The 14,227-nt window shown below is 38.1% G+C and overlaps 4 protein-coding genes across 4 annotated transcripts; 2 read left to right on the forward strand and 2 right to left on the reverse strand.

The window, feature by feature from the left end:
* Positions 1-329: 329 nt before the first annotated feature.
* Positions 330-4,284, forward strand: GCK72_016747 (uncharacterized protein; the record flags this gene model as incomplete). Its single annotated transcript, XM_053731663.1, has 10 exons — positions 330-833; positions 931-1,078; positions 1,135-1,271; positions 1,787-2,323; positions 2,422-2,569; positions 2,626-2,762; positions 3,152-3,682; positions 3,779-3,926; positions 3,983-4,119; positions 4,171-4,284. 10 exons carry the CDS (start codon positions 330-332, stop codon positions 4,282-4,284), a joined length of 2,541 nt encoding a protein of 846 aa, XP_053580576.1.
* A 1,406-nt stretch (positions 4,285-5,690) lies between these two features.
* On the forward strand, positions 5,691-6,002 carry GCK72_016748 (uncharacterized protein; the record flags this gene model as incomplete). Its single annotated transcript, XM_053731664.1, has 1 exon — positions 5,691-6,002. One exon carries the CDS (start codon positions 5,691-5,693, stop codon positions 6,000-6,002), a length of 312 nt encoding a protein of 103 aa, XP_053580577.1.
* Positions 5,703-6,138, reverse strand: GCK72_016749 (uncharacterized protein; the record flags this gene model as incomplete). Its single annotated transcript, XM_003101642.2, has 2 exons — positions 5,703-5,837; positions 5,890-6,138. The coding sequence occupies 2 exons, from the start codon at positions 6,136-6,138 to the stop codon at positions 5,703-5,705; spliced, it is 384 nt and encodes a 127-aa protein (XP_003101690.2).
* A 1,075-nt stretch (positions 6,139-7,213) lies between these two features.
* On the reverse strand, positions 7,214-10,557 carry GCK72_016750 (uncharacterized protein; the record flags this gene model as incomplete). The annotated part of the gene is made up of 6 exons (XM_003101668.2): positions 7,214-7,444; positions 7,492-7,671; positions 8,199-8,663; positions 9,439-9,698; positions 9,758-10,074; positions 10,487-10,557. 6 exons carry the CDS (start codon positions 10,555-10,557, stop codon positions 7,214-7,216), a joined length of 1,524 nt encoding a protein of 507 aa, XP_003101716.2.
* Between the last annotated feature and the right edge of the window lie 3,670 nt (positions 10,558-14,227).

Here is a 14,227-nt window from a genome sequence, read left to right on the forward strand (position 1 = left end):
CAAATATCTCGACAATTTGATTTTCGGTGTTTTCAGGTGGTTATTTTTTTTGGAAAAGTTAGTTAGCAATTTTGCTGTTTCATAAAAGACATGTTTCATGAGTCTTTATCAGTTTCCAAGAAGAGTTTCCAATCTGATTTGATGTTTTCAGGTGCTAACAGCTATTACATCATCGGCAATGGATTTTTCAATTTCAATTGAATTTCTCGTTGTTTTCTGCTGAATTTCTGTTGTTAATCTCGTTTATTGATACATTTTTATTCATTTTCAAAGTAATTTTCCGACGTATATTGGGTTTTCAGGTGCTAACAGCGTTTACATCATCAGCAATGGACACTTCACAGAAAGAGTTCGAAATGAAATGCTTTATTGACGACATTGGTCGCATCGGAGGATTTGGTGGGCTCACTTACGAAGAAAGTCATTTTAACATTCTATGGAAGTTCGAAATTCAACGAATGGCAGATTTTCTCTCTATACATTTGACATGTTTCAAGGAAAACCATGTCGATCATTGGGAAGTGAAAACAGAGACCTCACTGCAAGTAATATCGAAAAACGGAACTTCGCAAACAATTAAAGAAATTTGTCGATACGAAAATGTGGATATCCCAGAAGTTTATAATCGTTTTGGATGGTACGATTTTATGACATGGGCTATGCTGACAGACGATTTTGCAATCCACGGAGACGTTACGATTCAAGCAAATGTTAGAATTCTGGAAATGGTTGGATTTAAAAAAGAAAATTTGATGAATTTCGATGAATTGGCGAAAGAATTCTCAGATATTGTGCTGGTTGTCGAAGATCGAAAGTTTTATACATCGAAACTGGTAAATTTTCTTTTTTTTTTCCCGAAAATTGCTAGTCGCACTCTCTGCGTCTCTCTCATTCACACACTCTCTCACCTTCGAACTCTTATTTTTTCAGTTCCTTGCCTTCCAATCGTCGTACTTCAAATCTCTTCTTCTCGGAGATTTTGCAGAATCCAAACAATCGGAAGTTGTTCTCAAAGATATCAATCCGGATGATTTTCAGAATTTTCTGGAATTAATTCACGCTGAATCGCCGATCGATGGTAAATATTAATTGAATGCCAATATAATTTTGAATTCTCAGACAATACAATCGAAGGAATTCTTCATTTGGCAGTTCTCTACGATTCGCCAATTGCTATCAAGCGATGTGAAGAGTTTTTAGTGAAAAAATCGGAAAAGACGCTGAAAGTCAAGTTGGAACTCTCTACTCGATACAACTTGAAAGTTCTCAAGGTTAAATCATGATTCACTGTGCTGAAAACCATGAGAAACGCCACTTTTTCAGGAAAAATGCATTTCCGAGATCAATTCCATCGACGACCTTCGATCCGTGGTGTCCGATGAACTGGATCCGTCGATTTCTAATGCATTACTTCAAAAATTCCTTCATTTATGTTAGCTTTCATATGAATTGTACAATTTTTACTGTTTTTTTCACGATTTTTCTGTTAAATAGTTGCTTTCGTTTAAATCGGCGAAATGAACTCGTCGCTTTCTAAAGAATTATTCAAGAAATGCATTTCTATGTGTTTTTAAATTAGAATACAAGTTTTAATGTTTATCTACTGGTTTTTGTTCTAAAACTGTCAATTATTCATTCAAATATTTTGATTGTCTTGCGTTTTTTTCAGCAGACTCATTTTTCGGGGTCTTTAGCTTATTTTCCGCAAATTACCGCAGTTCATTTTGTTACTTACTAAATTTTACTCAGTTTTCAAGATGATTTATATTACCTTTAGTTTTTTCAGGTGCTAACGGCGTTTACATCATCGGCAATGGACACTTCACAGAAAGAGTTTGAAATTAAATGTTTTATTGACGATATTGATCGCTTGGAAGAAGGTATCGAGCACACTGTCGAAGAAAATCATTTTAACATTCCATGGAAGTTAGAAATTCAACAAATAGGCGGTTATCTCTCTATCTATTTGGATTGCTTAAAGCAAGACTCTGTCGATGATTGGGAAGTGAAAACAGAGATAACAGTACAAGTATTATCGAAAGACGGAGCTTCGCAAACAATTAAAAACTATCATCGATACGCAAATATGTTTAACCTAGATCCAGACGTTTGTTTTAGTTTTGGATGGTACGAATTTATGACATGGGATATGCTGGAAAATAATTTTGCAGTCAACGGAGACGTTACGATTCAAGCAAATGTTAGAATTCTGGAAATGGTTGGATTTAGAAAGGAAAATTTGAAGAATTTCGATGAATTGGCGAAAGAGTTCTCGGATATTGTGCTGGTTGTCAGAGATCGAAAGTTTTATACATCAAAATTGGTAAATTTTCTTTTTTTTTCCCCCGAAAATCACTAGTCGCACTCTCTGCGTCTCTCTCATTCTCACACTCTCTCACCTTCGAACTCCTGTTTTTTCAGTTCCTCGGATTCCAATCGTCATACTTCAAATCTCTTCTTCTCGGAGATTTCGCCGAGTCGAGACAATCAGAAGTGGTTCTCAAAAATATCAATCCGGACGATTTTCAGAATTTTCTGGAATTAATTCATGGAGAATCGCCGATCGATGGTAAAAATTAATTGAATGCTAATTTAATTTCGAAATTTCAGACATTACAATTGAAGGAATCCTTCATTTGGCAGTTCTTTACGATTCGCCTACTGCAATCAAGAGATGCGAAGAATTCTTGGTTGAGAAATCGAAAAAGACGCTGAAAGTGAAGTTGGACCTGTCTACTCGTTATAATTTGAAAGTTTTGAAGGTTATACATTTCCTCTGCTTTGAATTCATTTGAAATACTCTTTTTCAGGAAAAATGCATGTCCGAGATCAAATCCATCGACGATATTCGATCATTGGTTTCGGGCAATATCGACGAAATGGACTCATCGCTTTCTAAAGAATTATTCAAGAAATGTCTTTCTCTGTGTTAATTTTTATTATTAGAATTTTTATTTATTAGAATACAAGTTTTACTGTTTGCCTACTAATTTTAGTTCTAAAACTGTCAATTTTTCATTCAAATATCTCTCCGATTTGTTTTTTGGTGTTTTCAGCTATTCTGTTTGGGAAACTTTGTCATCAATTTCGTTAATTGATGAGTGTTTATCAGTTTCCGAAAATATTTTCAAATCTGATTTGATTTTTTCAGGTGCTGGCAGTAATCAAATCATCGGCAATGGACACTCCACAAAAGGAGTTCGAAATAAAACGTTTAATTGAAGATATTGATTGTATGGAAGAAGGTGATGACCGCAGTGTCGAAGAAGACCATTTTAATATTCCATGGAAGTTAGTAATCATCCGACAAGATGGTTTTCTCTCAATCAATTTGTTTTGTTTGAAGGAAAATCAATTGAATCTTTTTGAAGTGAAAACTGAGACCACAATACAAGTATTATCGAAAAACGGAACTTCGCAAACAATGAAAGAAATTTGTCGTTTTGGAAATGAAGATTGCCTTCCCGTGGGAAGAAGCTGGGGATGGTCCGAATTTATGACATGGGATACGCTGGAAAACGATTTTGCAATCCACGGAGACGTTACGATTCAAGCAAAAAGTCGAATTCTGGAAATGGTTGGATTTAAAAAGGAAAATTTGAAGAATTTCGATGAATCGATGAAGGAGTTCTCGGATATTGTGCTGGTTGTCAGAGATCGAAAGTTTTATACATTGAAATTGGTAAATTTTCTTTTTTTTCCCCGAAAATCACTAATCGCACTCTCTGCGTCTCTCCCATTCACACACTCTCTCACCTTCGAACTCCTGTTTTTTCAGTTCCTCGGATTCCAATCGTCATATTTCAAATCTCTTCTTCTCGGAGATTTTGCGGAATCCAAACAATCGGAAGTGGTTCTCAAAGATATCAATCCGGACGATTTTCAAAATTTTCTGGAATTAATTCATGGAGAATCGCCGATCGATGGTAAAAATTGATTAATTGCCAATTTAATTTTAAATTTTCAGACAATACAATCGAAGGAATCCTTCATTTGGCAGTTCTTTACGATTCGCCGACTGCTATCAAGCGATGTGAAGAATTTTTGGTGGAAAAATCAAAGAAGACTCTGAAAGTCAAGTTGGATTTGTCTACTCGTTATAATTTGAAAGTTTTGAAAGTTAGAAATACATTTCCTCTGCTTTGAATTCATTTGAAATACTCTTTTTAGGAAAAATGCATGTCCGAGATCACATCCATCGACGATATTCGATCCGTGATGTCCGATGAAATGGACTTATCGATTTCTAATGAATTACTCAAAAAATGTCTTTCTCTGTGTTAATTTTCATTATTAGAATACAAGTTTCTCTGTTTGCCTACTAATTTTTGTTCTAAAACTGTCAATTTTTCATTCAAACGTTTTCATTTTTCAATCAATTTATCAGCGTAACGCATACGTCTGCTAACAATCCCACTCAGGCAACTCAATATCAATCTAATTAGACGCGGCATCAGTTAGATTAGCTTGAATGTTGGCATGATTAGATTAATGCCGCGTCTAATTAGATTGATGAGCAATCTTGTAAGATTAATGCGCCGTCTCATTAGATTGATGTGAAATCTTGTGTAACTTGTAATAACATTTGAAAATTCTTTAGGTAAAAAAGAAATAGTAAATTTATTCAAATTAAAAACAAGAGTTTTTACAATCGAAATGTACAAAAAATATAGAAAATAATACAGAAAATAGAAATTAGAAACTAGTCAAAAATCCATTGCAATGGGAGTGGAAAAAGTCATAGTTGTTCTCTGCCCCGCTGCTGTCCATTGTCGTCCGGACGTCCACTCAGCGAATTTTGCTGTAAAATGAACGAAATTACCAAAAACTGTTTGATTTCGGAACTCACAAAAGACTCTTTTTCGAAGCTTGTGTAGAGAGCGCTGATGTTGAAGAAGTACACGATTATACCTGAACAATGAACTATTATGCACGGCTAATTGAAAGCGAAACAATTTGATTACCAAAGAATTTATTCATGATTTCATCGCAATGTTGCCTTTTCTTCCAAACCAAACTGAAGTTGTGGAAGAGTGAAGACTGCAGTTGAAGACTTGATGAGCCATAGAAACCGAAAAATACAATTTTTAATAATTGAAAATCGTGAAAAAGTCGATAAAACCGCAAACGAAATTAGTTCGCAACGATTTCAGACTTTCGAGACAAAAATAGAGAATTAAAACTTAGAAAAAAAAACATTAAAATAAAAATTGAAAGAAATTTTGCGCGTTTTGTACTGACTTATTCTTGGATCCTTGGCGCGAACGAAGTGTGCGCAAGCAAAATCCACTAATCTAATGAGATTGAGATTAGATTGATGCGGTTGTAGGATTAGACTGATATTGAGTTGCCTGAGCAATTTCTCAGTGAAAAATTAGGCAAAGTCTTATCGATTCTCATGTATTTCTAGCAATTTACCGTTTTTTTCTTTCCAAAATTCAAGTTTTTCCCCGATAAGTTGAAGGAAAAACTGCAGCACGGAGAGTTAGCGGTCGAGCGCACTCGCAATAAACAATTTTAGCTTTCAGGTAAAATGTTTCTCCCAAATCATCTCTGTCATATAGTACGGACGATAGATAAATCTGTGAGAGGGTCAAAAATCAAAATTCCATACTCTACAAAACATTTTATTGATTGATTGCATCATCAACATCAAACTCTCGGGCAGACAAGTGTTGTTTTTGGCGTTCATGGCGACACGTTTATGGGTTGTACTCGATCGGCAGATTCTTGCGACGAACCATACCGTCTCCTTGGAACCACTCACGACGGAATTGCTTGGCGGCACCATCCGGAGTGTTAGTCCACTCGACGGTGATACGGTCGTTGTTAGTGTCCTAAAACATGGAAATTTGGGATTCGGGATCCAGGGATTCCGTGGGGTTTTACCTCCTGTCCGAAGGCGAAGGCGTCACAAGAGACAGCCAAAAGAACAGCCTCCTTTGGGTCGAGCACTCCGCATGGTGGATCCACTCCAAGACGCTTCATGTTGGTGGTCTTGATACCGTAGCCAATGCGACGAGCCGACGAGTTGATCACCTTGATGTGGTAGGTGTGTTTGTCGTCGTACGGCGCGTTGAAGACGATCTTCGCACTTGGCTGGGTCTGGATGTCTCCTGGTGGGACGGATTGAGCCATTGTGTTGGTAGGGGAAGTTTTTGACAAACTGTGAGGTTTCAGTGGAAAAGGGCGCCTTATATGGGGTTTCCCTTATCGGTGCTCTAGATCTAGTGGGCTAGATGAGTTGGAAGATTGGAAAGATAAGGGAGGGGAGGTTACGCGGGAATTTGAAAATAATGGGAGTGAATTGGAGAACAATTTTTTCGGAAAATTCACGCTTAAAAGTTTGCCAGCGCAAATAATTAATAAATTGTTCAAAAAAGGTTGCGCAGCAATCGCGCTCTATTGCGACCATGAAAAAATTGTGGAAATCAGTAGTGAAAAAATCTGAGAATTCCATAATAAAAACGATACAAAACTATAACTACATTCGTGTACTCCTCGTGAACAAGTGTATTTTATTTGTTTGAATTTTCCCGAAAAATCAATAAAATATAGGTACAGTCCAGAGTTGCATGGAAGTGAAATTTTCTTATCCGGAAGTCGGAAGTCGGAAGTGAATTTCCTTATCCGGAAGTCGGAACTCGGAAGTGAAAAAACGCCCGGAAGTCGGAAGTCGGGAAGTCGGAATTAGATTTTTTCTCAAACTTTCAAAAACTCAAAGAGAAAAATCATGAAATTCGCGAAAATCAGTGGAAAAGTTAGTTTTTGGCTGAAGAACAGCCTATTTTCTGTCCTTTTAAACCATTTTTCCATGCAGTTTTGCGAAATGCACTTTTCGAAAATTCCACAGTTATGGAATGACGGAAGTCGGAAGTCGGAATGGAAAAAATGCCCGGAAGTCGGAAGTCGGAATTCCATGTAACTCTGGTACAGTCACATGATCCCGTCACGGTGTATATCATTTTCCACTTATCAGTAGAGCGCGCTTTCGAATCGTATGTAACCTTTTCTGCAAAAACGCCAAAGAAAAACAAGTAATTCATTGAAAGAAAAAAAAACACGCTCGGGGGAAGAAATTAAAGAAATCAACATGATGGTGACAGCAAAAATCAGAGTTAGAAACCCGTAAATAATCGTAAATACTAATGGTTTTGTTTCGTACACGTCACGTTCGATTGCATTTTTTTGTTTCAAAAAAGAAGAGATGAATTCAAATATTCTGAAAATGTCCACGAATTCCATCAGCGCTAGCCGTCGAATTGGGTCCCGAGCTGTTAAGAAGGTGTGATGTCTCGTCAGTCGACTCGTCCTCTCCACTCCGAATCGGTGGAAGTGGCGACGATGGGAACGAAGCGGGCATCGGGGAGCACGGCGTCAACGAGTCACAACCAGTCATCCGCGTCACTTCAGTACTATTTCTTCGCACTTGGATTCCGACCATCTGAAACTGTTCAAGTATTAAACAACCAGATCGTTGGGAGTGCTTACTTTCACACTTGCTGACCTTGTATCTTCCGAATAGTTGCCATTTCCGTTTCCGTTCATTTTCTCGTTCGGCTTCAGGAATGTCATTTTGGTGGTACTGTAGGCGTCAGATGGGCGGCGGATAGATGACGATGGCATTCGGAGACACTTCATTTTGGTGGGAATGAAGACTCGGTGGAATTCCTGGAAAAGGAATGTGTAAGTTGGCAAATGCGCTCTGATGAGCTTTTGCAGACTCTAAGTCCTAACAATGCAAATGCGCTTCATTGCTAAGTTCCACAGAGCGCGATTGCATAGCTTCATCGAAAAGTGTATATAGTTAGAACGCTTAAATTTCGAGGTTTTCGAATCTGTACTCAAGTCATGGACAGCATGAAAGCTGACCGAGAGGCTTGAACATTGAGCGAATTTGCAACTCGACCAGTTTTTATGCTGTTAGAATTTTGAAAACAGTTCTCAAAAGTGCAATGCAAGAGGATTCTAAATCTGGTTACAAAATTGGAAAACTGACCGAGTTACATCCATTTTTAGGTAATGACAAATTACTGGAAAACCTAACTTTGCTGAAACTCGGTTAACTTTGATATCAACAGAATCTTTAGAACATCAGAATTTCATTTCTGTGACATCAAAATTTATTCTCTTATAACTCGGCTCATTTCAACAACTTACAAATTTCGAATGCTGTTTCAGAATCCTCAATAACTTACATTTCTGAATTGTCCACTCATTGAGCAGTAGATGATGAACGAGCAGCATGAACCGCACAACGAGAACAAGTCCAAGATATCTCCCAAGTTGTTATAGATGTAAATTCGGAATTCCTCCGACAACATTCCACTCAACACCGCCATGATTCCTTGCGGCAGCTCCGTCATCAACATCACCGCCACAATAGCCAACAACATATGAGTCGTCCGGTCCACTCGTTCTCCTCTCCCCCGTAAACTTCCATTCCTTCCGAGTTTCTCATTTCCGGGCACCGAGATGCTCAGTCTTTGACCGTTTCGTGTCGTTTGTGTCGGCGGTCGGTGCTGTGAGTTCTTGAGAAGACGTTGCCGATTCTCACGCACTTCACGTAAGATCCTGAGTAGGAGCCAGACGAAGAGGGAGAGAAGTGCACATGGTAACAGCTTGAAGACTAGACCGGAGATCCAATATGATAATCGGAAGACCTGGAAAGAAACGGAAATTGATATATTGCAGAGGATGATGTGATTTGGCTTGGTTTTTGGTACTCTCGTCACTTTTTGTTATTTTGATAATAAAAAGTGTCCTATGACTAATGAAAAGGGATTCTGAAACTGTTTTCAAATTTCTTACTGCGTCAAAATTGACGGAGTCATTAGTCACGGAGATTCAACATAAAGTATCTCCGTCTAATTTTGTGATAGCTAAATTTTAAAAACAGATTCAGAATCCTCACGCCTTCAACTTTTTATTCATAATAAATTTCTTAGGCCGCAACATGCCCAGCGCAGAGTCTAGCAAACTCTTGTGTAAATTTGACTAAATATTCAGAATCCTCAAAAGTTTGCTTATTTAGACACGTCTAACATTGAATTTTTTGCAAAAGCGCCTCGCAAATTGATAGTGAGAGTGTATCTCAGTCCAATTTTGAGCTAGAAACATTCCAAAAACTAATTTAGAATTCTCATGACTTCAACTTTCGATTGATTACAAATTATTCAAAGCCTTGAAAAAAAATCAGGTCGCAGACTTCATTCTTTTTAACCAAACTCGACTGGATATTCAGAATCCTCATGTTCTCAGCGTTTTGAGGATATTCATATTTGTGAAATTCAAAAAAGGTGGCCTTACTAACTAATCAATTTTTTAACTCTCTATCCAAATCTCGGCCAAATTCAGTTCTACAAACGTTTTAAAAGCAAATTTAGACACCTCAGAGCATTTCAGACCATGTACAGAAACATTTCAAAAAAAACTCACCAAACAACTATTCGCCTTGGCAATATCCGCTATCCCGGGCAGATAAGCCGGTGAGTTCCAAAACTTTGGATCCAAATCACTGCAAGTCTCATTCAACGGCTGCTCATTGATCTTATAATTCAAAAAGTTGGGCGCATTTAACACAGCCACCAGGGATACTGTAACAGCGACAGCGTAGTATGAATGTCGCAGTGTCACCTGCATTCCGCCCATATTACCCCGACTTCGGAGGGTTATGTATCGAATTAGGGCGAGCATCACTGAAAAGAACTTTTTTGTTGAAAATTTGGTACATAAGATTAACAAATAAAATACCAACCTGATAACCATACACTCGATGAATGTGCCACTAAACTCAGATGAGCATGCGCTATCAAAAACAGGGCCCACGAGTAGGACCAATGTTTGGGATGGCAAAATTTGAAAGCCACAAAGGAATAATGCGTAGTGTAGATCAAATTCGAGAATAACACTACAGTATCACAAGATGCCATCGCAGTGAGTATCATGTTGACGGGTGTTCGCATCGTCCGTCGCGTGAGTACGACGATGTTGCAAAAGTTGGCGATGGTGCCAAGTACGCACAGGAAAATTGATAGATAGGCATGGATGGGATGGTAGAAATCGTATACTTTTCTGGAATCTTATATATTGTTTATTTTTGCAGATTCCGATAATTCAGAAAATTCTAAGAAACTTTCAAATATATGCTAAAAATCGCTCTAATTCCCGTTTTCCTGATTCAAAATGAGCCTAGGCGGAAGTTTTTTTCCGTGTAGTCCTCTTGGACAAGATGTTTCGCTTTTTCCAACAATTTTCAGTAGTTTTTTTCTATTTTAAGCAAAAATCTTGTCCGGAGTACTACACAGAAAAATTGTACCACCAAAGCGTCAGGAAAACGGTAATAGTGGCGTTTAGAGCGATTTTCAGTAAGTTTCTTGAAATTTTCTGAAAATATGACTTCAGTCCTCCTAACAATACTTCCTTCTAAAGGCAACTAAATTATTCTGACGGGTGAATAAAAAACAGAAAAAACTTTAAAACTCACATAAAAATATCGTAGAAAAAACTCTTCTCCGGCAAATGAAAGAGGACTGTTTTGCACTCGGTGAACTCCATTTCCGCGTTTTATTTTCTTCTCTTTCGCTACTTCTCTTCCTCTATTCGAACATCTGAAAATAGGAAAAAAATAAAATATTGAAGAGCGAAGAGCGATGATAAATGATTTCGATGCAAAACGAGGAGAGTCATTTGAAATGGATGAGAGAGATTTGTCAAGAAACATTGATAGGGTGTTTTGTAAGAATTGTGTGTTCGTGCTTGCTCAAAACAATTGTGTCCCTGGAAAAATAAATGGTCGTTTCTTCACCTCGACGGTAATTATCCAGGGGCGTGTTGTGTATGTGTGTGTGCAAAAATAGCTTCCCTGTGTGACAAATTTCTTTTCAGAGCTCTAATTTGAAGAACACAAAGCACAAGTTTAGTTCAAAGAGGTTAAAGAGAGAGGGGGAGAGACGCAGAGAAGTCAGGTACTCTAGTTGTCTCTCTCTCTCGGCGCCTAAAACTTCAAAGGCGCGTATCTCGGAAATGTGATTAGCTATGAAAAAGTTGTCAACTACAAAAATCTAGAGCTATTCTCGGGCTATTTAGTCATAACAAAATTTTAATGTAAAATTTTAGTTCTGACTTTGTAAAAAGGTGTCAAGGTTGGCCTATATTTCTCTAGCTTCTCAGTGTCAACCAATCTTTGAAGCCGCGTATCTCGGAAGCTTCAAAAGATATCAAAAATGTATAAACTACAAAAATGTAGAACTAGATTTGATCTACATAATTAATATAAATTTCAAGCAGTTGTACCAACAAGTGGTGGCCTAGAAAAAGCGAGAGAACGCCTAGAAAAAGCGAAAGAACGGTTGAATTTTCCCGCTTGTCTTTTAAGAAGCGTATCTCGGGAGCATGAAGAGTTATGAAAAAGTTGTCAACTACAAAAATGAAGATCGAGGTTTAATCTATAACACCACCAAAAAATATTTATGATTGTACCAAAATATAGGGTCGTGACACTCTGTCAAAGACAACTTTCTTTAAAGTCTCAAAAACATTTCTCAAAAACCATATGACCTAGTTTTTTTAAAACATTTTTTAGTTTTTCAGCGAAAATGATGATTTTACATTGACAAGTATGCAAAATTAGAGTTTTGTATTAGAAAAAAGGGAAATTAAAATATTTGTCACATAACTAAAGTCATAACTCAAAAAACTCAAAAAAATGAACATTTCACGATTTAACCACATCCATGCACTAAGTGGGCGGAGCCACGTGCGGCACAGTTATACAAGAGACAACAAGGGAACTCTGTCTATAATGATGATAAATGTTAGCTTCGTCACATATAAAGACATGCGATGGCTGTTTGAAAAACAAAAAATATATTTCAAAAAACCCTAACTAACTCAACTTCTCTCCCTCTCTTTTTTCACCTCAAAACACATACACATCTGCAATAAACTCTCACCCCTCTCGGCCGCCCCGAAGCTTCCTTTCCTAGTCGATCACTAAGAAGAAAGTGAGTGAGACACCCAAAACAAGCATCCGCGTCCTTCCGTTCAGCTGTTTCTCTCTCAAAGTTGTTTTTTCTAGCTTTGAGTTTCAAAAAAAGTTATGGGATCTGGAAGAGGGGGGGGGGGCATAACTCTCAGACATAACCAAATTCCCGTGGGTGTCACCCCAATTACAGATAAATATGGAAAAGTTTCGAAAAAATACTTGTTATGTGTTTATGTGTCATGTGTTGATCCATGAGCCTAACATGTCAGGTGAGAGCACACCCATTTCCGGAGGAGAGGATAAAAAACCTCATTCCGGGGGAAGGAGGAGGGAGACAAGAAGTCTCATGTCAATTTAGGGGTAGGAGCATGAAATATCTAGGAATGAGGTATGTAACAAAATTGGAAATTGAAAAAGGAAGGAGAAAGGTTTTATGGGGTGTTTTATGTGTATAAATGAAAAAGTTTATGGGTAGATATGTAGCAATTAAGTAGAAAGTAGAGTAGTGCATAGAACATTTGGAGTCATGTGTCGTGAAAAAGGGAAAAAAAATCAGGGACCTGTGAAAACGGTACGGCCTATCGGTTCAGGAAGTTTGGGAATCCGGAAGAACAGTCCGGGTCGTTTTAGGATGCAACATATATTGTTGGAAAACTGGGAAAACGCTGATTCAAAATATATAGTCAGTTTTGACCCTGAGGGCCTGGTATTCGAAATGAGGTCAAAGTTTGGACCGCAGGCAATTCATCCGATAGCTAAAATCTGCCTGTCAGCTTAGAGTTCAGTCGGGGAGCCCGTCTTCCGGAAATTTGAACAGTAGGTCCGCTTGGTAGCCCTAAGGTCCAGCCCATATTGAAAAGTGATCTAGACCTAGAGAGACCAGACATTTTTATCATGATGGTGAAATTCCGCCTGTTAGCCCGTACCTGTTTAGGACATTGGCTCAGCCTCAAGAGCTTAACGGCCTTTGAAAACTTTGGTACACTTTTTTGGCCAAAACCTTTGAAAAAAGTTTAACGGTTCAGACTCTAGGCGTTACGGTTGAGTCGCTACTCAGCCTGCAGATCACAGCTGTTTAAAGTTCACCAAGACTCTCAAAAAAGTTTAAATTTCAAAAAGTTATAAAAAACCTCATTATTAATATCAATTCGCGTATTACCCCGCGGAAAATTGGCTTCATAGAACGATCCCCCTTTTTCCACTAACAATTCAAAAACCATACCTTCACTATACACTTTAATGGAACTCTGTGTGACGGGGGGAAGACGAACAATTGGGTAGAAAAAAAGTTTGCAAAAGAATTGAAAAGGTCCGTGCGCAAAAGGATGTAAACACTGAAGGCAAAAAAATGCAAATTTAAAAGCTAACCGAATTTGTGACATTGGATGGGTCCTCCTCCTCCTACTCCTACAAAAAAATGTGACCTTATCCCATAGATGACGTGGAAAAAGGAAAACGTGCGGTGGAAAAGAAAACTTCATAGGCAAGGGTGGTGGGGATGAAATATTCCTTCTTTCCATATTCATATTTTCTTTATAAATTCGCTAGTCCCCTTCTCTATCCAATTGAATTCATTCAATTCGAGAAGCGAGTATGTGTGTGTGTGTGTGTGTGTGTGTTATTGCAACCGGATGGCTCCGCTCTTCTCTCAGAGACACAGCAAAAATTTCTTCATTTCATATGTATATACTAGATTTTGAATATTAAAAAAGTGATAGATTCGGAGTCCGGCTTGCAAACACTGAGGGAGAAAAATGTTTCCGAAAAAAAAATTTGTCAAACCAGGCGGAAATTGGAATGAACTTTTTTTGCGCGAAGTTTAGGGAAAGAAGGCAAAAAAGGGGGCGGAGTGGCTCAAAATTGGCCAAATTTGAGCAAGCTCGGTAAATTAGAGTCGTCAGTGTAGAAGAGGGAGGGATATGTTTTTAGTATCCCTTTGACTAATTAGACCGTAAGATTTCTCGAAGAGGAAAAATAAGAAAAGTGAGAAGGCTAGCTGCGCTCGACGACGAAGTTTTCCCACCAATTATAAAAAGAAGGGGCTTTTGTGAAGGGGGAATGAATAGGGAAGGAGAGAGCTATGACGGTGGAAAGGGGGAAGATAATTGTTGTGTGCTACTTGACTTTCCAAAAATCTTTACTAAAGTTGGTCTTTGAGAAATTGCTAAAACGGAAATCGCAACATTGTCTGTGTCTCTGCTGCAACTTTGCCTAAAGTTTAACTGAGTTTGACAGCGGCGG

Source organism: Caenorhabditis remanei, chromosome V (assembly GCF_010183535.1).
Source record: "Caenorhabditis remanei strain PX506 chromosome V, whole genome shotgun sequence".
Taxonomy (NCBI): Eukaryota; Metazoa; Nematoda; class Chromadorea; order Rhabditida; family Rhabditidae; genus Caenorhabditis; species Caenorhabditis remanei.